The 27,843-nt window shown below is 35.9% G+C and overlaps 1 protein-coding gene across 2 annotated transcripts; it reads left to right on the forward strand.

Annotated features, from left to right (window-relative positions):
• Positions 1–1,784: 1,784 nt before the first annotated feature.
• Positions 1,785–27,365, forward strand: LOC120635749 (heart- and neural crest derivatives-expressed protein 2). 2 transcript variants are annotated; one of them, XM_039906888.1, is made up of 8 exons: positions 1,785–2,034; positions 9,265–9,352; positions 9,882–9,992; positions 11,034–11,120; positions 13,840–14,024; positions 15,494–15,586; positions 16,846–16,983; positions 26,856–27,365. In XM_039906888.1, the coding sequence occupies exons 2-8, from the start codon at positions 9,268–9,270 to the stop codon at positions 26,949–26,951; spliced, it is 795 nt and encodes a 264-aa protein (XP_039762822.1). In that variant the 5' UTR covers positions 1,785–2,034; positions 9,265–9,267; the 3' UTR covers positions 26,952–27,365. The 2 variants fall into 2 exon arrangements, with proteins under 2 accessions (XP_039762822.1, XP_039762823.1); XM_039906889.1 differs by lacking the exon at positions 15,494–15,586.
• The last annotated feature ends 478 nt before the right edge of the window (positions 27,366–27,843 follow it).

A 27,843-nucleotide genomic window follows, 5' to 3' on the forward strand; every position in this document is an offset into this window, starting at 1 on the left:
ACTTTTTCCCCAACCTAATATAATGTAAAGTCAAAGTCAAAGAACTTTATTCAAGTAGGCCCATAGGTGGCACTTTTGATGCGTAGGTACATAAGAATTACACGGTAGTGAGATGATGGCGATAACCACATTCGTAAACTTAAAACTAAAGCTACGAGGGTTCCAAACGCGTCCTGGTCTAAGAAGTAGCCCACAACAAACTTAGCCGGGGTTTTTTTTTTGTTATCACCATCTCACAATGTCATTTTAAATTATTAGAAGAGCAACCTGGTTAGAGCAATAATTTATTGTAAACTTGGAAACTACATGTATATATATGCTATGTCATGTCATGGAGAGATAAATAATCTGCCAACTGTGGCATTTATTTCTCTCTCCATCTTTCTTTCGCTGTCTATACTTTTAGCATAATTAGGTTTGATGAACCGTAATCCGCGGATAACAATACAGTTAATGTGTCACAACACCATTAAATTCGCCCCCCGCGATAAGATATAATAACTCGATTGTCAAATTTCATCACGATAATTACATAAATGTGTCATTACTCTGCGGTCTGTTATCTTAATGAGATTATGGGTGGGGTGTCCCCGCTAAACTCCGCCACCTAAGTACCGTCTCGGATATATTTAAATAAAATTTTAGTCGCAGATAGGAGAAAGGCGTAACCTAATGTTGAATGAATGAATGAAAATACTTTTATTGCTCACCACAAAAGGTACATAAAAAAAGAAAGTACTTATAACAAAACAACGTATACAAATTAGCAGAATACTCGCTTCACAGCGATTCCTTCCACGCAACCAATGGCGAAGAAAACAAATACAGAAAATAGTTTGGTGGTGCATATATACATATAGCCTTAAAATAAATATTTCATTACTTAAGTAAATATATATAAATAGCTATTGCCCGCACCTTCGTCAGCGTTTGATTTTGTTTTTTTATGTGGCATTAAATTTAGTTGTAGTTCTAAAAAAAAAAATTATTCAGTATCCTTAAATGAAGGGTTTGCTGCTGTACGCTGAGGAGTTCTGTCCTCTATCTCCAACCGCATTCATCAAATCTACACAAAGATTGGGCAATATTAAACACATATTACAACCTCTATAATACAAAAATAATTATTCGAATCGGTTATAATTTGTCGAAGTTATGGTGTAAAATCGTCAAACACTTTCATCCCCTCTCCCAAAGGAACCGAGCTTAATGTCGGGATAAAAAGTATCCTATATTACTTCTAACACTTCCAAGAATATGTGTACAAAGTTTCATAAGGATCGGTTTAGTAATTTTTGCGTGAAAGCGTAACAAACAAACTTACATTGTCATATATAATAATAGGGATAGGAATATATAATATATATAAAACAATATTTTAATGTTATATTTTCCAAAAGGATACCTCACACACAGACCTTTCCCGTAAGTTTTTCTAAATATTTTTTTATTCAAATACATGTTAGCTCTTGACTGCAATCTCACTTTGTGGTAAGTGATGATGCAGTCTTAGATGGGCCCGGGCTTACATTTTAAGGGTATGGCAGTTATATAATAACATAATATGTTGGTTGGTCCTTTAGGTTCCCAAGAAAGGACGAAGGAAAGAAAGATGCAATATCTTTTCCATCTTTTCCATCAATTGCCGGTCTATAGACATTAGCATATATCTCTAAGAACCGCCCCTTCCTGAAAAAGGTGTGGCTTATTCCCAAAGACCCAACAGGGACGATCGCTCTTGGCACTTTCGACAGTGTTTAATTTGTTACCGAACTAAAGCGACGCGTTCGCGCCTTTATTTAAAAAAAAGAATAAATGTAAAACTGACGTTTTGATTTTATCTTAAGTGGTTTCGTTTGTGCTTCGGGTGGCAGTGAATAAGTTTTTTTTTCTTGTGAAACAATTTAAGTTCTTGTGATAAAATAACGTAGGAAAATGAATATTTCGTGATATTATTCAATTAAGAGTGAAGTGCGTCAAATAGGTGCATATCAACCTATTAAGTTCTGTCACATTTGCATTTTCCAAATTTGGGTAAGTTGTCTTTAAAGACTGATTTCTTTTTTTTTAATCTTTAATTTTGCTGTTCTAGCGTTTTTAACTTGTCGTTATTTGTTTTGTACTTACATGCCCTTGAAAATAAAGTTGCCTTTTAACATCTTAAAACTGAAAACTGAATCTTTTTTAATGAAGTTTTTATAGCGTTGGTAAATTCTCAGATACAATAAGATTTATAAACGCAACGAACACTGTTATCAGATCATACGCAGCTTTAATGCCGCAATGCATGGCAAAGGCCTCCTCTTTCATATGGACGGTTTGAAAACAAACCCACCACGCTGCTACAATGCGGCTTGGTGGGCTTAAGGACTATTAAATAAATAAATATACTACGACATTACACACATCGCCACGTAGCCCCAAAGTAAGCGTAGCTTGTGTAGTACTAAGTACTGACTGATGAATAATTCATATGCATAATATACATAAGTAGATACTTATACACAAACATTTTCCTGTTGTGGGAATCAAAACCACGTCCACGACTAAGAAAGCAGGTTAGCTTCCCACTGCGCCAGTCGGCCGTCACAAGTAATGAGAAAAACCGAGACCGATTGTTTAACTTGCTGTCCGGGGGTTGCCACTGCCAATTTTCTAACTCGGGGGTGTACCTACTGAAATTTCAGACGATGCTTAACACTAGACCTGAAGCGGCGATAGCCTAGTGCGTAAGGCTTCGGCTTTCCTGTCCTGGAGACCGAGTTTGAGCCCCGGCTCGCACCACTGACTTTTCGGAGTTATGTGCGTTTTTAATTTTAGAAATTTAAATATCACTTGCTTCAACGGTGAAGGCAAACATCGTTAGGAAACCTGCATGTCTGAGAGATCTACATAATGTTCTCAAAGGTGTGTGGAGTCCACCAATCCGCGCTGGGCCAGCGTGGTGGACTACGGCCTTAACCCCTTCTCATTGTTGGAGTCATGAAATAACGACCCTTTTCCTTTTAAAGAAAACATATTAAGTATTATATAGTTTTATTTATATAGATATATATATATATATAATATATATATTTTATTTATATATTTGAATAATTTTAAATATTATTTATCGCACCACCACGCATCTTTTCTATGTTTTTTCCTTTTACGCCATTGGTTGCCTGGAAGAAATCGCTATGTAGCGATAAGGCCACCAAATTGTACTCTCTTTATATGTATTTATGTCTCTGTAACTACATTTTTTTCTTTTGTGTACAATAAAAGTGTATTCATTCATTCATTCATTAAGGATACCTGCATGCCTGAGAGATCTACATAAATACTTATAAAATACATATAAACACCCAGGCACTGAAAAACATTCATGTTCATCGAAAATACATTTTCCAGTTGTGGGAGACCCGTGCCCTGTTAGGGTTGATGTTATGATGATTCCTTATAGTACTACTAAAAATATTTTTGCAAAATAACACTTTAATTCCCCGAAATAACAAAGATTATTTGATTGTGTAACAAATTCAAAATATCCACTGTTTTATCTTCCGTCGTTTGTAATATAAACAAATCACGAGTTTGGATGAACGTGGCACCCATGTGTGGACATTTTGAACGATTTACATGTGACTGATAAGCGTAATTGACAGCTAGTGGGCGTCGAAGTTTGAAACAAAATAAAGCGTGTAAAAACCTGTATGTGTACATACTGTATTCTCGGATATATTTAAATAATGTTTCAGTCGCAGATAAGACAAAGGCGTAATTGAATTAATGAATAAATAAAATAAATAAATATACTACGACAATACACTGTAGCGTAGCTTGTGTTATGGGTACTAAGAAGACTGATGAATATTTTTATAAATAAAATACATAAATACTTATAATATACATATAGACACCCGGGCAACGAATAACACTCATGTTCATCACAGAAACATTTTCCAGTTGTTGGAATCGAACCCACGGCTTTAGACACAGAAAGCAGGGTCGCTGCCCACTGCGCCAATCGGCCGTCAATGAATGAATGAATGAGTGAATATACTTTTATTGCACCCCACAAAAAGTCCATAAAAGAAGAAAAGTATAACAAAACATGTATGTGTACACACTGTCTCAAGTCGAAGCTTAAAACTTGTAAGTAGATATATGTAGGTATTCTCAGAGGCTGTGTGCGTTTGCGTTTTTCCCTGGGATAAAAAGAATGCCTATACTTTTCAATTTCCTTTCAAAAAACTCTATGCCATAATATATTATGAAAATTAAGCTTAATTTGCTATACTCGGAGGTACTCAGCGAAAAGCAGGAGAGTCTGTACGGTGTTATTTATAATTTCTGCAATCCTTATACTCCACACCAAACAGATCTTCGGCAATGTACCCTCTAACCACGTTTCGCTCCGAAACCGGAGCGTCCTCAGGAGATGTGATTTTACAATGAATAATCTTATTTAAAAAAAAACGGAATTTACATTTTTCCCCTTTTAAGTGTTAGTTTACGAGCCCCCCAAACTTAACGTTCCGACGAATCGGTGTCGTAACTTTAGACGGCGCCTAACTTCGTTAGACTACACATAGTATAAAGGACTACGTAATCGATAAAAAAAGTTTGGGTATTAAATACTGCTGTAACCAGGTTGCTCTTCTAATAATTTTAAATAACACTTTGGTATGGTGATAACAATAAAGAACCCGGCTAAGTTTGTTGTGGGCTTCTTCTTAGACCAGGCGTTTATTATGGTTATCGCCATCATTTCACTACCGTGTAATTCTCATGTAATGTACGCATCAAAAGTGCCATGGGCCTACTTGAATAAAGATATTTTTAATAATGATAGTACAATAGCAAATAGAAAATAAATAGCAGTGCATTGCTCTACTGGGATCGAACAATTATCACTGACAGGTATATTACAGCTAATAGACCTGATATAGTGCTAGTCGATCGATCAGTTCGCCGTGCAATAATTGTTGATATTACTATTCCACATGACGAAAATCTGGTGAAAGCTGAAAAGGAAAAAGTATCTAAATACTTGGACCTTGCTCACGAGATTACCGCCATGTTGAGTGTTGAGTCGACCGTTATTGTTCCGATAGTCGTTTCAGTCAATGTTCTTCTCGCGAAAAGCTTCGACCAACAACTCAAGAAGCTTTCGCTTGGTTGTTGGATCAAGGGTTCAGATACAGAAGGCAGTAGTCCTTGAAACGGCGCGTATTGTGAGGAGGTTCCTCACTCTGGAGCCCTGAAGGCCGGTTGCTTGGGTACTCAAAAGCCCCGCAAGCGGAGAAGTGGTTTTCTTTTTATTTTTTTATAAATTTTTAATAGTTTTTTATTTTTCTTTTAATTTAATTAAATTGTAATAAATATTATTATAAATATTTGCACGCTATATTCCTATGGCAAAATGAGAGCATCTTAAAATGAACGAACACCTAAACTGTACCAAATTAAGCAAATAAACTTGATTTGAAAAATAAAAAAGAAATGAATCAAGAAAAAATGAAAATATTTCAAGTTAAAATTTAAGATCAAATTGTCATTTAAAAATTCGTTAACACAGTTGTAAGTTTTATCGTTAAGTTTGACTTTGACATTAAGTGTTCGTAAAACGTTTTTTTTCAAAATTCAAAATTCATTTATTTCAAGTAGGCCTCAAATAAGCACTTTTCAAACGTCAAGTCTGTCTGTTTGTGACTCTACCACCGGTTCGGAAGGCAGATTCTACCGAGAAGAAGCCGGCAAAAACTCAGCAGTTGCTCTTTTCCAACATCAACAATTTACATTTTACAATTTAACATTTTTTTATTTATTAAGGACACTAACAATATACATATTTACAATATACAGTAATAAACTTGTACAATATTCTACACATTCACTTATATTTACATCGGTAACAAGTGACCGTGACATTCACAAAAAATAATAATGACATGTAAACACAGCAAAAATAATCATAAAAATAGGAAGGAATAGGTGTTCTGTATGTAATATCTATCTTAAGGGAAAGCTCCCCGATAGGTAAGCAGTAAGCTTTTTTTTTAATACCTGGTAAGAGTTTATTAACATTAATTTTTCTATCTTGTGAGAGATGAAAGCGGAGCCGGATGCTTCCAAGCAAACTTGTCATTAAGAATATAGTACCTAAGTCATAAATCTTTTTAATTAACAGACAATATTATTATTAGTTATTATCAATAGAATTAACATATTTGTAATTATTAAACTGTTTAAGCACGCTCATTCTCAAAATAGAATCCGTCTGAACCACTAAAATGTATTTTCGTTATCTGAATTTGCCTGCGATCAAAAGAAGGTAGGTACACCAAAATCAGTATGCTCACTTCCGAAGCTTTGAACTAAAATAAAATGAAATCAGTTGCTCATGCGCATGAGCAAGCAATTGAGACTCGAGTGGACGAGATAAAGGCTAATTCATTGGCTCGAAATAACCACAAGATACAGCGAGTCAAGTACCTGAGTGCACTGATGCCAGATTGGCTGGATTTTTTAACAAGCCCTTACCTATATGTATTACTAGCTGTTGCCCGCGACTTCGTCTGCGTTTGTTTTTTGATGTGACATTAAATTTAGTTGTAGTTCTAAAAAAAATTTAAGCATTCAGCATCGCTAAGCCTTAAATAAGTGATTTGCTGCTGTCCGCTGTGGAGTTCTGTCCTCTATCTCCAACCACAGTTTGGGCAAAATTAAACACATATGTCTAAATATATCTATATTAAAAACATAATTATTTAAATCGGTTATAATTTTTCGGAGTTACGGTTAGTGTTGCCCAAATGCAAGAACAAGACGAGACTTAGCCAGTCTTGGTCTTGGTCTTGCGCCAATACACCTGGTCTTGGTCTTGGTCTTGGTCTTGCGCTCCCAGTCTTGGTCTTGGTCTTGGTCTTGCAGCAAGAGTCTTGCAAGTCTTGCAATTACCTATTAGTCTATTACTATTTATTAAAGTTTACTTTAAATCTTAGAAAAACGTATTAGAATTGGAACATTGTGAGCTTGAATTAACATAGCCATAGTAAAGATCAAGCAGATTAATAAATAACTGAAGATTTGATAAGAAATGTAATAATGTCGTTTTCCATGGAAGTAACTGTTTCTTAATAAACATTTATGATTTATAAGCTTACATTTGCTAAAACATGTAAAAAAACAAATTAATTACAATAACTTGACTGTATTTTAAAGAACAATACTTATCTGTCTAGAAAGAGATTGAACCCTCAACTTATAAGAAATTTAATAAAAGAGTTTTACGATTTATCATTTATTTGAATAAAAAATAAAATACAACACAAATCAACAGCTTTATCATTAGGTTATGATACTTTATATCAATTCTTTTGACCAAGAATTAATACAAAATAACCATCTGGCTGACTCATCACTTAACCTATTTCTATGTTTTCTAATTACTAATGATGCTTTAGAAAATAACCTCTCAGCAGGTACTGAAGTTGCAGGTATTGAGAGAAAATCACGGGCCATTTTCGATAAAATCGGATACTCTGTCTCATGCGTCCTCCACCAATCTAAAATCACCAATCTGAAACTTATTTATTCTTTGGAACACCTGTAGGTACTCTTAAAATTCGAAATTATTTTGCATGAATAGTGTCAAATGTTATGATTTCGGCGCGGCGGCAACGATTGTTTTAGATTTCAAAAGAAGCCGCCGGCGCGTGTATCATAACCATGTACTTCCGAAAAGCGGCAAATTTCTTTGAGAAGTAAGTACAAAACCTTTGATGCCGCATTATCAAAGTGCCGATGGTTAAAACATAACTATGCATGCACTCAGTTTGATTTTAATAGATATTTTTTTATTCGCTATGTTTATGGTATTAGTCGTAATGCGCATAGGTCCAGTTTTTCATATTCTTTGATATAGTTTTTTGCGTCTCATAGAATTCCTAAGCGTACCTACCTACCTATACACCGAACTGTTACACCTAACTACTCCGTGAAATAGCGCTAAGTCCTAGCTGCAAGACGCAAGAGTCTTGCAGGCTATGTCTTGTTCTTGCTCAAGTCTTGCACGGTCAGTCTTGGTCTTGGTCTTGCTAAAAATACGCGGTCTTGTTCTTGGTCTTGGTCTTGCAAAAACGCAAGAACAAGACCAAGACTGCAAGACCAAGACTGAATTTGGGCAACACTAGTTACGGTGTAAAATCATCAAACTTTCATCCCCTCTCCCAAAGGAACCGAGCCTAGTGTCGGGATAACAAGTATCCTATATTACTTCTAGCACTTCCAAGAATATGTGTACAAAGTTTCATGAGGATCGGTTAAGCAGTTTTTGCGTGAAATCGTAACAAACAAATCATACATTCACATTTATAATATTAGTAGGGATGTCATTTTATAATTTTTACTAGATGTGCCCCGCGGCTTCGCCCGCGTAAATTACGTGACACAGCTTGATTTTTTGTGTGAAACATCTATAGGCGGAGGGTAAACCAGATTTTGGCGTGGCGTATGATTGATTGAATTTTTGTATTTCGTATGTAACAATAAAAATGAATATTAATTTAGTAATAAAACAGTCATTATTAACCGTCTTACAAAAAGGAGTGGTTATCCATTTGGCTGCATTGTTTTTCATTTGTGGAACAAATTTGTAATGTATATCTTTCCATTATGTAATATCTGCAATAACTTCTGGAAAACAACTTCATTGTTTCACATCGGCCAGGCGTCCCGTGACGGCTCACACGTTTTTTTTATTTGTGTAATTTTTGTTCATGTATTCGTATGTAGTTATCTGAATGTAGACTAAGTATACGACGTGTAACTGAAAACCGAAATAATGCTTTACAGGCTGTAGCAGGTACATTATGTACTGTCTCTGAGACTTATCTGTGAAACCGAAAACCTAATAGTTTTTGAGTAAACCACTGCAATAGTTTTTACTGAAAGAAATCTGATACATTCCTAACATCGCATGCAATATTAAAATCATGGACCTTCTTTTTACTTGGTACGCGTAGCGTAGGTACTGTGCGCGGGTCGGTCTTTTATCTTCGTTAGGGTTGTCATAAGTAAACACTTAGAATATTTTGAATTAGTTTATATGGAAAAATAAACATGCTATTTTGATTTAATATTTTTACAGGGTGATTTCTTATGAAATATACTTATGCATGCTTCAATATTATTTCGTGATTCTGTTACACGTTGTATATATAAAAAAAAATCACGGCTTTAACGTCAGGTGTTTTAATGTTTTTCCATTTGTTACAGGCAATGTCAAGTTACGGGAGCACGTCGCCTTCAGACGAGGGTTTTGACAGATACGAACTGCCGTTCTACTGCCAACCGTCACATCAGGGTATGTCATAATTATTTAGCTGTCATAATTTATTTTTTATTACGCTATAAGTTTGCCCTTGGTTGCAATCTGTACTTTTAAACGAGCAAAGTTTGTTTATTTACTTAAATGTTATAATCTCAGGAACTACTGGTAGACTTATGCGCTGACGAAGTCGCGAGGGACCGCTATTATTTTATATATGTATTTACTAGCGGACCCCAGCGCCATCTGTCGGGCTGATTTGTCAATCTAAACCACCCAGGGTGCCACCCAAACGCATACAAAAAAATTCATTCAAATCGGTCCAGCCGTTTAGGAGGAGTTCAGTGACATACACACGCACACAAGAAATATATATATAAAGATATACATATTTATGTCTGAACAAGAAGCCTCCCTTCAGACATTCCCAAATCCCCCCTGCCGGGAATTGAACCCGGGAGCACAATGCTCACCACTGCACTAGGGCGGTCGTCAATACTTCTCGTTGATACCAGGGTCGTATGAGTAAGCAGGAGGTTTTTATTGTATTATTTCATTGTACCAGGTAGCCCAATGGACGGCGGGGTTTACTGGCCGGCTGTGAGTGGGGAGGGGCACGAGTTCGATGCCCAGGACATCTATCACGACACCAGCAATTACATAGGACGGAATTATGGTGAGTATACACTACTTTTTTTTTTTTTAATAGTTATACCTTCTTGACCTACCAAATGAGCCACGTATTAGTAATTTTTTGAATTTGAATTTGAATGACACCAGCAGCCTCGTCCTTCACACCGGAACACAGCAATGCTGGCGGAAATAAGCGGATAAAAAGTGGCATCTAATAGTTGACCTGAATTTTCGGTGCAGTGACGGCAGTTCAGAATACAGTTGTCATCACGTCTCCTATTGGATAGAAGCAGGCGTTACTTTGCGGAAGTCCATAATATATTATGAAAATTAAGCTTAATTTGCTATACTCCGCGAACAGCAGGAGAATCTGTATGGTGTTATTTATAATTTCTTCAATCCGTATACTCCACACCAAACAGTTCCTCGGCAATGTACCCTCTACGCACGTTTCGCTCCGAAACCGGAGCATCCTCAGGAGATGTTGACTTTACAATGAATAATTGTTAAGAATTATTAACAACTATTCATTGGCTTTGGCGCCACTTATTCACACGTACTTATACACGCTTAGAAGTTATACTTCTTTGGCGTAACAAGATAAAAAATTTATCATACACCTTTTTCTACGTTTGTAGAGAAAACGACACTAGCAATAGAAAAAATGTATTTAATACATTGAAAAGTTTTATTATAACGCATTATCGGACCACCAAGTTTCACTGAACATTAAAATTTGAGATTTTTGTACAATTGAATCAATTAAAACACCGGAATGAGCCCGCAGACTGACAATTGAAAGTGTACACTGTCAAACCTTATAGCTGACTTCAGGTTGCCGGTTTTTAGTGACGTTGTGTGCGCGCGTGTAAAAAGTGAGCAGGCGGACGATGTATTCCCCTCTCACTCGGTTTCGCAACTACCTTCATCCTGTTGAAATCGTGTAACCATGTACGCGCGCATTTCGTTACATCATATAAATTCACTCTATTGATTTTTTCCTAATGGCGCTAAAGAAGTATAACTTCAAAAAACATGTCAAAAAAAATTGTGGCTCAAATCACGTGTATTATTTTTTGTTCAGGTTACGAAGAGATGCAGATATCGTGCAACGATCCCTACGAAGCCTACAGCAGCATGATTCACCACACATACACACAGAATACCGCAGGTATATATAACATCAATCAATCAATCAAAAATACTTTAGTGCACACAAGAAAAATAAATAAATAAAAGAGACAAAAACAACAAAGGTACAATTAAATTTGTGTAACAAGGGCGGCCTTATCACTTATAGTGATTTCTCCCAGGCAACCGTTATGAGGAATTGGCTCACATATGAATCCTTATAGCGATGCGCAAAACTCTAAGAATATACATACATATTAATAATTACAAAAATTACAAAAACAGTACATATATAAAATAAAATAAAATACTATATGGTAAAATAACCAATATTAAAACTATATATAATAATGTTATCGGGACAGAAAGTAAATGTGGAATATAATAATCAAACTTACAGTGTTAAATAATAATTCTTTAGACGAGTCTTAAAAATACTGTGTGATTTAGCGTAACGAATGTCACGTGGAAGATCATTCCACAATTTAGCTGCCTTGATAGTAAATGACTCATTGTAACAGTGCGTACGGCTGATTGGCACTTCCAGCTTATTGTCACTCAGAACGGAGAGTAAGTGAAAGAATTGAGATAGCACCAAGAAATGAACATCATCGTTATAATCTTATTATTTGGTCAGGAAAACAAGAGAATAAATACGCTAACAGTAGACGTTTAGTTTACTCCAAAATTCAAAATACAGTAATCCCCTTATTTTCGAGCTCCGCCTTTTTTTTTTTCTTCTTCTTTTGCTTCTTTTGGTTTTTAGGTGTGCCTCAGCACGTTGTATATCGCCAATGTCACGTATACTAGGAAGATCCACAAAGGAGATTGTCAAAAAATAAACATTATATTATAAATATAGAACTATATTTTTTTTAAACTTAAGTAAGTATTCCTTTTTCATATTTTTGAATTAAATTTCAAATCATCAAAAGTATGTCGTTATTGTGTAAATAATAACTGTTCATAAATCATTTCATTAATCTTATCTATTGAAAATCACTTTTACATAACCATTCAAATATATTTTAATAATTTAAAAATAGTACACGTGTTTGATATCTACTATTACCTGTATTGATATTCAAATAAATACTATATTATTACAATTTAGGGAATTATGGGGTAATTTATTATTTTGAACTAATAATTTACAGAGTTTCTTATAATCTTAACATGTTAAAGAATTGCGATTCGTCCGTAATTATCAAATTAAGCTAAGTTCGAAAAGAGTTTCAAAGAACTCTCACTATTAATATAATCTGTGTAGTTTTTCACAGATAAAAAAAGTTTTTTTTTTATTCTTGACCATATTTGACACAATGAATATCTTCATTACAGGATTCCTTAAAATGTTCTCTTTCATTAGTTTCGCCGATCAATCTCCTTCGTGCCTTCTTCATCTACAAGAGATTGGTGAAGTACCTTGTGCCCAGTTGGCACAGACAAAAGCCATAAACAAGAATTGAATTGAGAATGTTTTCTACAGAAAAAAAAACGGAAATTTAAATACCTACGTTTTTGTTAGCTATCTATCTGGGATGGAATAAAATACTATATAAACATATATATATATATATATAAAATGTCTTATTACTTATATATATATATATATATATAAGTAATAAGACATTTTACTCAGTATTTTGCTTGTTGTTTTTTTTTATCACTAATTGATATTGTTACTGTACTGTTTGATCCTGTATACAATATACAGGATCCGACGACTCGTCAAAAAATAATTGCTTTTTGCACATTTCAAAATGCTACAAGTTTTAGTTACAATTTTTAGTTATCGTTATTAAATTATACTCAGCAATATAGTTTTATGAATTTCATTAAAGTGTTCTTACCTATACATGGAGGAAACAGTTTTTTTTTTAATTTAAAAATGCTGAAATTAGTTTCGGAAGCGATAGGACTTGAACTTGTGACTCTGGCATAAGCGGCCTGAGCGCTTCAACACTGAGCTACGACTCTCACACCGAAATTTGTATTTTTTTAAATTCCACTACACGTTAACACTTCACTGCAATCTAACCTGGTGGTTATTGATGATGCCGTCTAATATATTAACGGGCTAACCTGTCAGGGAGTATGGTAGTCATACCCCTAATCGGTTTCTACGCGACATCGCACCAGAACACTAAATCGCTTAGCGGCACGTCTTTGTCGGTAGGGTGGTAACTTTTAGCATTCTTATAGCGACTGTAGCGCCATCTAGTAGGAAACATTGCAGTCTCCGTATACTTTTCAAATGTACCCACCCATGTTACAGATGATGCGATACTTTTGAAACAAGATATAAAATTATTAAAAAAAACGTGTGGCCTTGCTTTTATATAATTACTAGTTGACCCCAGCGCCATCTGTCGGGCTAATTTGTGAATCTAAACCATCGAGGGTGCCACCCAAACGCATACCGACAAATTCATTCATATCGGTCTAGCCGTCTAGGCACGCACACAAGAAATATATATGTATATATATATTTTATAAAGATTATTAAAGTGATTTGATCTACACTTGTAGGTAGTGGCGTGCACAGGGTGGGTCCACGGTATGCATAAGGAAAGTAAAACTCTTCGTACAAAAATTTCAGATTAGGCAGTGCTTTTGTACTTGTATGAAGTGCACGCCACTGCTTGTAGGAAATATCAATACCAAAAATATTATAAACAAAATTACATAGATTTTTATTAGTTCAACTTCATTAAAACCCATTTAGCACTCGGCTTAAGACTGAACTTCCTCACCAGGTCTGGACTGTGACATGCAGACGCTGCCGCGTTTCGACCGACCGCCCCAGTCGTTCGTGCGCGTTGTCAAGAGAAGGACAACTGCGAATAAGAAAGAGAGAAGAAGAACGCAGAGTATAAATACCGCCTTCACCGACTTGCGAGAGTGTATACCGAACGTGCCCCCCGACACTAAACTGTCTAAGGTAAATCATTTAAACTTGGTTATGCAATCAAATCAACTGAAATGTTCAAAAAGTAGTCATTTCTATAGCTATATATCGTGCGGAAAGATGGATTTTTCGCACTCGTTATATTTTCCCAAGAAGGAGCACGTGTAAATAAGATTTTTTTCACCATTGAGCTAGTATTTTACACTGAAGAATTAGTTAAGTTACTGGTAATTATAGTCTTATAATTTGCCAAAACAGAGCACGTGTTAATAAGATTTTTTTCACCATAGAGCAAGTGTTTTACCCTTAAGAATTAGTTAAGTTACTGGTAATTATATTATTATAATTTCCCAAAACAGAGCATGTGTTAATAAGATTATTTCACCATAGAGCAAGTATTTGACACTTGAGAATTAGGTCTTTTACAAAATATAAACTTGTAATGAACAACTGAAATTAATTACTTACTCTAGTATGTACCAAAATGTTTTGCTATCCCATTCTAATACTTATCCCAGTCTAGTAGGTATAAGCATGGTGCGAGTGGAATCACCAAGCTAGTGTTTTAAGCAACTGAGGTCTTCCAATTACTCTAGCAGAAACAAAGATATTCGTTTGTCAGATGGCGCGAACAATACTCAAAAATTTAATTGTTTTAAGTAACCTAAAACAATGGTAAACCTTGTTTGAAGCGATGATAAAGCATTTATTATAATAACTCTTTATTTGTACACCAAATGAAGAATTATACAAGAAAAAAAAGAAACATAAAAATAGAAGTAAAATACAAAGGGCAGCCTTATCGCTTAGTAGCGATAAGGCTTTTAGGTCCTAGGCGAGTTTGTTGTTGTTATTATATGGCGAGATCTTTGACGACAAAATTAAGAGTATTTTTGAAGTGTCGTTTTTTGAGTTTTTTGGTCGGCCGCCATGTTTGTCCTTTTATTATATTAATATATGAGTTTGAAATTATTGATTACTGAAAGCGGTGATAGCGCATTGGGCAGACGCTCGACTTCCCTTTCGCGGGGCCGAGTTCGAATCTTAGCACGCACTTCTAACTTGTCTACGTTACGTGCGTTTTAAGTAATTAAAATATCACTTGCTTCAACGGTGAAGGAAAACATCGTGAGGAAACCTGCATGCCTGAGAGTCCTAAAAATGTTCTCAAAGGTGTGTGGAGTCCACCAATCCGCACTGGGCCAGCGTGGTGGACTACGGCCTTAACCCCTTCTCATTGTGGGAGGAGACCCGTGCTCTGTAGTGGGCTGGTAATTGGTTGATGTAATGATGATGATGATGAAATAACCTTAATTTACAACTTGCTTTAATATGAACAAAATACTTATACTTGTAAATCTTAATTATGCACTTATAAAATGTTGCGTGTGAGATAACCAAGTAATATGGAATGCCCTTGTTTTAAGCAACTCAAGTCACTTACTCCGGCGTGAACACATTTTTTGCTATACCTGTCTCATTCTAACTTATACGCTTGTCAGATGGTGCGAGCGAGATCGCAGAGCATCAATATCGCGTTCTCTAAACTCAGAGATCGCATACCAAGCGTTCTGCCCGACACTAAGATGACAAAGGTTAGATTTTTTCATTTATTTAAATGACTGGTAGTTTGATATTAGTTTCATTGTTTTATAATTTATAGTTGCTTAAAACAAGAGTTTATTTTGCATACAATTAATAATACTTGCTCTACCATGAAATTCTATTTTCAGTTGCTTTTAACTTACTCAACTGAGTTTGTTAATTGTTGTGGACCTTCTTATATGATCAGCAAGGCTAGCATGGATAGGAGACAATTATATCCCTGGGGAAAGGATAAAAAATTATCTTATCCCACAGCTTTATCAACTCTCAGAGCACTAGTGCACAAGTGGAAATAGTATCTAAATAATAATATGTGTATTAATAAACGGGGGTAAAAATCCATTCCATGTTCCCCTGTCAGGGGATTTAATCGGGGGATATAATTGTTGTTTCCTGCCTGTGTGGGCAAGTTTGGAATTCGGCAAATCGCTTTTAACTTTCGTGCTTGCCTCGTAGATCACGTTAAGCCAGATACGGTTGAAACTTACTGTGATAAAACTAATCGTTAACTATGTGACTTCGTCGAGTCCGTCAACCCGCGTCAAAATGGCGTGGTAGGTTTATCAACTAAGTATATCCTTTTCTACATAAAAAAACCTAACGTGAGCCATCATGTATTTAATTGAAAAAAATATATATTTCTTTAAATATTTTGTTAGGCTGTGGATATATTGAAATAACTTATACAGCCAAATTTTAATTGTCACAACAAACACCATTTTTGCTACATTACTTTTTTAATGCCGTAGACAAGAGAGCAAAAACATAGACAAAACAAAATAAGTAAAACTGATAAAACGCCTTAGACCTTTACACCAACTTTGACTATGAACAAATATGTTATCAGTAACTGGAACGATACTTAAATGTTTTATTGTTCAAGTATTGAACAATTTCATGTTTTATTCCAATATATTATGAATCCCACAACTGCAAAATGTTTTTGTGAAGAACATGAATGTATATCAGTGTCTGGGTGTTTATCTGTATATTATAAGTATTTATGTATATTATTAACACAAATCATTGATCTTAGTACCAAGTCTTGATACCCCAGTTGGTAGGAGCTTGACTTCGCTTTCGTGGCCACAAGTTCGAATTCCAGCACGAACTTCTAACTTTTCAAAGCAACTTTGACTTTACATTAAATATTTGAATGGAATTTATGTAAACGCGTGTATTACGCAAATAAAGACCTATTATATCCTAAAGTCAAAGTTAATACTGAAAGAAATCACCTTGTCCTCAGATTAAAACCTTGCGTCTCGCGACCTCCTACATATCATACCTGCTGAAGGTGCTGGAGACAGATGGTGAACCCGCTGGGGGGTTCCGAGCTGAACTACACCACACTCCCCCCAGAAGACGCAACGCTGACCAATCGCAGGTACGTCGGCATATTAAGTACTACGACCGCAAGGTGTTTCTCTTCTTTGTCGTAACACTCTTGCCATCACGGTCGTGGTCATCACGGTGGGACATTGTTTGTGGCAGTTGTTACTCGCCTCACGATCAATCGCCACTTCTCCCTGTTTGCAGATAGTCTGGTACACTCATGCAAGGGACCTCCCAATGAAGATTTGATTTGATCGGTCCATCGCATGGGTGACCTACCGCGTGCTCTAGTGCCTTCTACCTTGCCGTAAGGTGTAGGTACGTTAAAAATAGTACCTACATTACCGACTTCACTTTCGGGGGACCGAATTCGATTCCCGGCACCTCTGACTTTTCCAAGTTATGTGCGTTTTAAGCAAATGATTTTTATTTATTTATTTTATTTCATCGAAAAATACAAAAAAAAATATTGCATTTATAATATGTACTCTTAGGAGTTTATGTCTTACACCTTTCATTTTCTTCTTTTACTGTACGTCAAAAATAGTACCTACATTACTGCGGAGAAGCCGTGATAGCCCAATGCGTAGGAGCTCGACTTCACTTTCGGGGGACCGAATTCGAATTCCAGTACTACAGACTTTTCAAAAAATTTCAAAATTCATTTATTTCAAGTAGGCCTAATATAAGCACTTTTGAAACGTCAAGTCTGTCTGTCTGTAGTGACTCTACCACCGGTTCAGAAGGCAGATTCTACCGAGAAGAAGCCGGCAAGAAACTCAGCAGTTGTTCTTTTCCAATATCAACAATTTACATTTTACATTTTATAATTCATTTGCCTCTTCGCCTTTGCACCCTAGCACTAAGTACTATTACTGTTTTCCTTGTATTTTTCCTATTGTGTTGTGTTGCAATAAAGTTTTTCTATTCTATTCTATTCTATTCTATTCGTTTTTCTATCTTGTGAGAGATGGAAGCGATTTTCTAAGTTATTTGCGTTTTAAGACAATTATTTTTATTTATTTATTTATTTCATCGAAAAATACGAAAAAAAATTATTACATTTAAAAGGTGGAAAACATAAACTCTTAAGAGTTTTACCGTTACACCCTGCGCCCTCGACAATCATTGGTCGTGAATACAACACGCGAAATTCTAAAATTACATTTATGCTAAACTAAACTAACTAATGATCTTAACTTAAGTACTTAACAAAAATTTATAGTTAAATGTAGAATAAAAATAAGTACTTAGATAAAAAATTTAAATAAATAAATAAATTTACTACGACAATACACACATCGCCATCTAGCCCCAAAGTAAGCGTAGCTTGTGTTATGGGTACTAAGATGACTGATGAATATTTTGATAAATAATATACATAAATAAAAGCAATATACATATAAACACCCAGACACTGAAAAACATTCATGGTCATCACACAAACATTTTCCAGTTGTGGGAATCGAACCCACGGCCTTGGACTCAGTAGCAGGGTCGCTGCTCACTGCGCCAATCGATCTTCAAAAATTTGAATCGAATGCAATTGAATTGATCGAATAAATTCATCTCACCTGGGTAGATGGTAGCGGGCTAATCTGTTAGGGAGTAAGGTAGTCATAACCCTAATCGGTTTCTACGCGACATCGCACCGGAACACTAAATCGCTTAGCGGCACGTCTTTGCCAGTAGGATGGTAACTAGTCACGGCCAAAGCCTCCCACCAGTAAAATGATGTATATAAATACTCATAATTATGTGACACTGAAAAAAATTAATGTCATCACACAAACATTTCCCAGTTGTGGGAATCGAACCCACGGCCTTGGTCTCAGTACCACGTTTGCTGCCCACTGCACCAATCAGCCGTCGTAAATTTAAATCGCGTATTCCCCTTTCACTGCACTTCAGTTCACAGACACAGTATTTCTATCTTTCCCAGTTGTGGGAATCGAACCTACGGCCTTGGTCTCAGTATCAGGGTCACAGCCTACTGCGCCAATCGGCCGTAAAAAATTTGAATCATATTCCAATGAAACGCGTATTCCCCATTCACAGCACCTCAGTTCACATGCACAGTAGATCTGTCGTTCCCAGTTTTGGGAATCGAACCTACGGCATTGGTCTCAGTATCAGGGTCACAGCCTACTGCGCCAATCGGCCGTAAAACGTGGAATCATATTCCAATGAAACGCGTAATCCCCATTCACAGCACTTCAGTTCACAGACACAGTATGTCTGTATCCATGCATGCCACTTGAGATGTTCTCAAGGGAAAGTCGTCAAGTTATTTCGTGGCGCCAGTGAAGTAACTACTGTAGATATACTAGTTTATCGACGATGCGGCGATAGCCCAGTGGGAGGGAGCTCGTCTTCACTTTCCGTTGGCCGAGTTCGAATCCCAGCACGAACCTCTAACTTTCCTAAGTAATGTGCGTTTTAAGTAATAAACGGCTTGGGAATTTATATTTTCTGAAGTTTCTCTGATCTGGTCTGATTGGAGGCTTTGGCCGTGGCTAGTTACCACAATGACGTGCCGCTAAGCTAAGTGTTCCGGTGCGATGTCGCGTAGAAAAAAATTAGGGGTATGACTACCATACTCCCTAACAGGTTAGCCCGCTTCAACTTGGAATAGGAGAAGTTTACCCCCGTTTATTATAACACATATATTATTCGGATATTATTTCCACTTGTGCGCCGATTCTCTGCTGAGCTCTGCTGAGAGTTGATAAAGCTGTGGGGGAAGATAATTTTTTATCCTTTCCCGGGGATAAAATTGTCACCTGCCCATGCTAGCGTGTAGGCTGTAGCTTCATAATATATTTATAATAATATAGTATTAATAAGACAACATATTAGTCTATATAAACAAAAAGAGGACATAAACTGTGGACTTACAAGAAACGGTCATGAATTAGTGACATCTGCATATAGTATGCGAAAGGAACAGAAGTCATTTGTGGGATTAAGTATACGCTTTTGGACATACCAATGCATAAGTTTAAAGAATATGTTAAAACACATTTATTACAGCGAGGTTACTGTACAAATGATGAATTTATTAATGCCAAGGTTTCTTGGAAGCATCCGTCTCCGCTTTCATCTCTCACAAGATAGAAAAATGAATGTTAAAATGTAAATTGTAAAAGAGCAACTGCTGAGTTTCTTGCCGACTTCTTCTCGGTAGAATCTGCCTTCCGAACCGGTAGTAGAGGCACTACAGACAGACAGACTTGACGTTTCAAAAGTGCAAAGTCAAAGTCAAAGTCAAAAATATCTTTATTCAAGTAGGCCCACAGGTGGCACTTTTGATGCGTACATAAGAACCACACGGTAGTGAGATGATGGCGATAACCACATTCGTAAACTTAAAACTAAAGCTACGAGGGTTCCAAACGCGTCCTGGTCTAAGAAGAAGCCCACAACAAACTTAGCCGGGTGTTTTTTTTTTTTTGTTATCACCATCTCACAATGTCATTTTAAATTATTAGAAGAGCAACCTGGTTAGAGCAATAATTTACACCCAAGCTTTTTTATCGTTTACGTAGTCCTTTATACTATAATAGGACTTTTCTATAAGCTTACGTTTAATACAAACTTTGAACTTTTTAAGAGACATCTCCAAGATGACAATTGGTAGTTTATTGTAGAATTGTATGCAATTTCCTTTAAACGAATTATGAATTTTATGTAACCTAGTATATTGCACTGTAAGTTTATTCTTACTTCTAATGTTTAAATTATTGCAGTCACATTTTTTCTTAAATTTAGAAATGTTTTTATGAACGTACATTAAATTTTCAAATATGTACTGACTATACACTGTCATTATTTTAAAATCTTTAAATTTATCTCTCAATGACTCTCTCGGACCCATTTTGTAGATAGAACGAACAGCCCTCTTCTGCAGCACGAAAATAGTGCTAATATCAGCAGCATTACCCCAAAGTAAAATTCCATATGACATAATGCTGTGAAAGTAACTAAAATATACCAGTCTCGCAGTTTCTACGTCGGTCATATGGCGTATCTTCTTTACCGCATAGGCAGCAGAACTAAGCCTGTTCGATAAATTATTTACATGAGGGCCCCATTGAAGTTTAGAATCTAACGTTATTCCTAGAAAAACTGTCGTATCCTCCAGTTTCAGTTCCTCATTATTAAGTAGTACAGTGGTTATATTAGGCCAACTTGAAATAAATTAATTTTGAATTGTGTAGATGTTTCACATCAAATACACAATCACGAACGTTCTTTAGTTTAACATGGTAACCACTAGACGTATAAAGCAGGTATATAAACCTCACCCTCTCGGAAATGTAAAACCATTTCTCCCGAAGTTTTCCGCTCTAACAAACACCGCCGCCATTTTATACCGGCCATGTGTTTCACCGTTATTAAATTAGCACTAAGAAAAGATTATCTGAGCATCTGGTTTGTGGTAAGATAAAAGTTAACTGCTTTTATTATCCAAACACAACTATAAATAACACTGCTTTTATTGTTTTTTATACTGGTTGTTTAGTCACCATCATCATAACAAGCTGGTGATGACGATGATTACCGGCCCAATGCAGGGCACGGGCGGTGGCGTGCACTTCATAAATGCACAAAAGCACTGCCTGCCTGAGAGTGTTTGTGTGATGAACATGAATGTTTTTCAGTGTCTGGGTGTTTATCTGTATATTAAAAGTATTTATGTGTATTTATTCATAAAAAAAAATATTCATCTGCTATCTTAGTACCCATAACACAAGCTACGCTTACTTTGGGGCTAGATGGCGATGTGTGTATTGTCGTAGTATATTTATTTATTATTTATTTATTTTGACTAAATAATTCAATGTGTGTTCCGATATATTTGTTCCACCAAAAAGTTCTCAACTCTCTCTCAAGTAAAGGAGTTTTCACTTCAAAAATCGTGATAAATTTAGAAAAAGTAAAACCAGACTCGTACTATAAACTGCAAGACTGTTGAACGATTGCAGATACAAAACGTAAGCAGGCAGGTAAAAAATTATCTCAGTTTAAAACGCATGTAAACAAACGCTTCCTTCTGGGGTTATCGTTAAATTGCAGAAACCGTTTATTTTGAACGGAATTCCTTGAAATAGATTTACGATTCGGTTGTTTTTTTTATATATTCTCCGTCATTTATAGACGGATTTGCTGTTTTTTTTGGTTGTCGGAATGGGGTTTATTAATTGGGGATAAAAAAATCTCGGGTGTGAATTATTGCTCTATTGCCATACTCCGCGAAAAGCACGAGAGTACGGTATATCTATATATCTATATTACGGTGTAATTTATAATTTCTTCAATCTTTATACTCCACACCAAACAGATCTTTGGCACTCATATATGCCAATGTACACCATACAGATTCTCCTGCTTTTCGCGTAGTATAGAAAATTAAGCTTAGTTTTCATAATATTAGTTTTTATATTTCTGAGTGCAGTCCGAACTTAGATCGAGTCGTGCGCTGACTTTGAGCATGCCGTTCCACAAAACGAAGTTTTATAAGCATTTTTTCACTGTCAAAGCTACTGAATTGTGGAATGCACTCGCATTTTTTTTTTAAATATAAATTTACAACGACAATACACACATCGCCATCTAGCCCCAAAGTAAGCGTAGCTTGTGTTATGGGTACTAAGATGACTGATGAATATTTATATGAATAATATACATAAATACTTAGAATATAAATGTGAACACCCAGACACTGAAAAACATCACACACACATTTTCCAGTAGTGGGAATCGAACCCACGGCCTTAGACTTAGAAAGCAGGGTCTCTGCAAACTGCGCCAATCGGCAGTCGAATTAAACGTAAGACAGTCGAAGTAACTGGGCATATTTGAAAATGCTGTTAAGGCTCATTATCTCGCTCAGTAAAGACGACTATTATTATTTATTTATCTACTCAAACTCACATTTAAGTATTTATGGTATGTTAAAATATGTATTAGTATATGTATTTGTGTAGTTGGTTTATGTATTAGTATGTAGATATTCGTATGTATGTTTAAATAGTGTACTCGACCTATTCGTTTTTCTTTTTAGTTTTCCTAATCCTAAGGTTGCCTGGCAGAGATCGCAACTTAGCGATAAGGCCGCCTTTTGTATCTTGCTTCATTCTTTATGTGTTTGTTCTTTTTTTTCTTGTTTTTCTGAGTGGTGTAAAAATAAAGAGTATAAATACATAAATAAATATATATCATGAAATTACGGCAAAGTAACGCCTGCTTCTATCCAAGATATTTGTAATTTATTATTTTTTTAATTGTATTGTAAAAAATAAAATACAATTAAGTTTATATGGGCACATGTCAAAGAATATATAAAATAATACATAATTTAGTTGACTCCCCACTTCTTCTAAGTAATATCGATTTTGCATGTCGTAGGTTAAATGCAAGGCGTAAACCTCCCTTTGCGTGGGCTAGATGGAAGACAAGGTATTTGGCAAATAACTTTTTATCTCGTGCGTGCAATGCTTTTAACAACAAATTTTGTGAGACGGACATTTTTCATGTCAAAATTGGCACGTTTAGAAAATTTATTATGACAAAATAAGTACTATAGCTTTAAAGTTTTTGTTTTTCATTTTTGTTTTAATTACATTATTATTATTTTTTCTTTTTTTTGTATAATAATTGCTTGCTAGGTACTTACTCCTAAGCAATTGTGGTTAATGTTATCGTGTTATATGTATAACCAAGTTGTGGAAACTTCATTGGTTTATGTGATACAAAATACGGCATTACTTTTATGAATAATTATACTGTTTGTTTCCCTTGAAAAGCTAATAAATAAATTAATAAATAAATAATACAAATAAATTAATAATTACTAAAGAATCTCATTTTAAATATCCATCAATAGTATAAAAAATAATGTCTATTTAAATATTGAAATAACTTATCTTTTAAACATTTTATGTCACTTATTAGTGACTTCATTTCGTCAGGTATTTTTATCGCAATAATATATAAAAAAAAACATATTTCATAATTGTAATTAAAAGTATTGTATATAATTGCCAATATCTTAATTGTACCTAGTAGTAACATCAATTAAAATTTAAATACTACCATGGCAACAATTTCCATGCCAATATGGCGTGGTACAGATAAGACCTACATATTATTTACCTGTATCAGCAAATAAATAAAATTGAATTGAATTTCATTATGGACCTACCAATGCGTAAGTTTAAATATGTTATAACACATTTATTACAGCGAGGTTATTTAAACACTTTTATTAGGATGAATTTCTTAATGACAAGGTTTTATCTCTCACAATTGAAAAATTAATGTTAAAATGTAAATTGTTGATTTTGGAAAAGAGCAACTGCTGAGTTTCTTGCCGGCTTCTTCTCGGTAGAATCTGCCTTCCGAACCGGTGTTAGAGTCACTACAAACATAGAGACTTGACGTTTCAAAAGTGCTTAAATTAGGCCTACTTGAAATAAATGAATTTCGAATTGAATTAAGTTGTTTAAATACACCAAAATGTATTAAATATTAATTATGAGTATTCCGAAATTCCGTCATGGAAAAAGCTATAGTTTAAAAATAGAATGGTGTTTTAATGGACATCAATACGTCTATTCATAAAGAAGACAGAAGCCGTTTTTTTTAAACTTTTTTTTCAAACCGTCTCGCTTCATCTGTTCCCAATCGCGTTTGTAAACGATACGTGAAATTGACACAAAAAATGCTTTTTTTTTGAAACTTTTTGCTGCATTCTGTGGTTGTAAAATTGTTACAAGTTTTTTGTGAACCGTTTATTGAAGCTAGTTTAGCGACGTAGGTTTGCTTACAATTTTATGAACTGAGAATTTATACTACTTTACATAGTACATAATGCATATATAACAAAGTCCCTCCCACCCTTGGTACCTACATTTATATGTTTTAAACTACGCAACGGATATTAATGAATCAGAAATTATATATGGTTTGGGTATATGCATATATTTGGGTGGTACCCTGGATGCGCACATATATATGCGTATGTATATATACTAGCGGACCCCAGCGCCATCTGTAGGGCTGATTAGTGAATCTGAACCATCCAGGGTACCACCCAAACGCATACCAAAAAAATTATTCAAATCGATCCAGCCGTTTAGGAGGAGTTCAGTGACATACTGAAATATGTATATAAAGATATATAAAAATAAACATATATATTTTTTTTTTACGCACACATCGCCATCTAGCCAAAGTAAGCGTAGCTTGTGTTATGGGTACTAAGATGACTGATGAATATTTTTATAAATAATATACATAAATACTTTCCAGTTGTGGGAATCGAACCCACAACCTTGGACTCAGAAAGCAGGGTCGCTGCAAACTGCGCCAATCGGCCGTCATATATATACAACGTGTAAATTAAATCCGAAATAATAGTTCAGAGGCTTTAGAGGTACATTAGTTACTGTCTCTGAGACTTATCTGTGAAACCGAATCGCTAATAGTTTTTGAGTAAACCATTGCCATAGTTTTTACTTAAAGTAGTTAGCATCCTCAGGAGATGTTGCCTAACGAAGTAGGACTTAACTATTATTCATTGTAGAGACAACATCCCCTGAGGATGCTCCGGTTTCGGAGCGAAACGTGCGTAGAGGGAGAGAGTGCGTGCATTGCCGAAGATCTGTTTGGTGTGGGGTACAAGGATTGTAGAAATTATAAATTACACTAAACAGATTCTCCTGCTTTTCGTCGAGTATAGCAAGTTAACCCAATTTGTAACATTGTAAAATATTCATCAGTTATCTTAGTACCCATAACACAAGCTACGCTTACTTTGGGACTAGATGGCGGTGTGTGTATTGTCGTAGTATATATTCGTAGTATATTGTAACCGTGCGGAGCCGGGGCGGGTCGCTTGTGTAAATTAGGCAGGCCGATTCTGTATCCCAGTAAACACCTAATTTAGCTATTAAAAAAACTGAATTTATTTTCATTTTCATCTGTTACTCGTGAGTGTCAGTTTACGAGTTCCCTTAATATTACGCACCGCCGAATCGGTGTCGTATCTGTAGGTGGCGCCTAACGTCGTTAGTATGAGAACCGTAGCTCAGATGGCAAACCGCTCAGGCCGCGATTGTCGGAGAGTCGCAGCTTCAAATCCTGCCATTTCCGATATTATCATCATCATCATCATCACCTCAACCAATCGACGTCCACTGCTGGGCAAAGGTCTTTTGTAGGGAGTTCCACAATACACGGTCCTGGGCCGCTTGCCTCCAGCGGCCACTCCAGCTTCGCGACTCGCTGAGCTATGTCGGTAACTCTAGCTCTTCTATGGATCTCCTCATTTCTGATTTGATCACGTAGAGAACTAACCTAACCTAACCTAACATAGCTATCTCAATCGCGCACTGAGTGATTTCTTATGAGGCCCATAGTTAGCGACCATATCAAGTGATCCGTAAGTCATCACTGGCAACACGCACTGTTCGAAGACTTTAGTCTTCAGGCGCTGGGGGATTTTAGACGAGAAGATTTCACGAAGTTTCCCGAACGCTGCCGATGATCCGAGTTGGATTCGGCGGTTCACCTCTTTCTCGAAATCGGACCTACCTAACTGGATCGTGTGTCCTAGATATATGTACTCTTCTACAATTTCTAGTGCAGAGCTCCCAACAATTATTGGGTGGAGTGGAACATGAGCGTCAGACATAATTTTCGTCTTGCTCATGTTCATACGAAGGCCCACCTGTTGAGAAACTCTCGGACGATAACACACGTCCGATATTATATGCATTTTAAATTACAAATTTGAATCCTAGTGTAAGTATCAGCATCTAAGAGCTTGTGAAACTTTGTTTTCCTTACTCATCACCATTAGGCATCCGATATAAGCGTTTCCTAGGTAAAGTGATAACGGGCATTTTTTTTTTACAGAACAACGCGTCCGAGAAGAAGGGCAAAGGTCGAACAGGCTGGCCGCAACACGTCTGGGCTTTAGAACTCAAGAGCGAGCAAAACCTACAGACTTAACTTGTATTATACCATGTGGACATAAACTTAAGTGATTCATTGATGGTCTAGAAGACTTCAGCCGTGTCTAGATACGACCCGTTCTGTTTGGGTTTAATATAATATCTATCATCATCACCATTAACCCATAACCGGTTCACTACAGGGCATTGGTCTCTTGTGAGAAAAGTTTGGTGGATATCACGCGACTGTGAGAACGTTATTGAGAATTCGTAGGCAGGTTTCCCCACGATACTTTCCTTAAAGCAAGTGATATTTAATTCTTAAACCGCTAATAGCTTAGAAAAGTTGCAGGTGAGTGCCGAAAGTAAAGTAAATACTTTGACGATCGACTGACGTAGTGGGCAGCTACCCTTCTTTCTAAGTGTGGGTTAGATTATCACAACTGGAAAATGTTTGTGTGATGAACATGAATGTTCTTCAGTGATTGGGTGTTTATCTGTATATTATAAGTATTTATGTATATAATTCATAACATATTATTCATCAGTCAGCTTAGTACCCGAAACACAAGCTACGCTTACTTTGGGGCTAGATGGGGATGTGTGTATTGTCGTAGTATATTTATTATTTGTAATAGGGGTTTATTATCCTTATATAGGTTAGCCCGTGGCTATCTTAGATTGCATCATCACTTGCTATCATGGCCTTGAAGTCATCATCATCATCCATTGCCATAGGCCGTAGTGCACCACGCTGCAGTGTCGCCAGTGGCAAATAATCAAATAAAACATATGACAGCTCAAAAAGTAACAGTAGTAGTAAATCACAGGGATCAATGCCCGTTTTCACTTAACCTACTAAGGCATTGCTTTATAGGACGTTAGTGAAGACGGGCATAAGTAGTGTCCGTTTCATAACAATTTTCCTATTAAATAATATTCTGTGACGT

This window comes from Pararge aegeria, chromosome 27 (assembly GCF_905163445.1).
Source record: "Pararge aegeria chromosome 27, ilParAegt1.1, whole genome shotgun sequence".
Classification (NCBI taxonomy): domain Eukaryota; kingdom Metazoa; phylum Arthropoda; class Insecta; order Lepidoptera; family Nymphalidae; genus Pararge; species Pararge aegeria.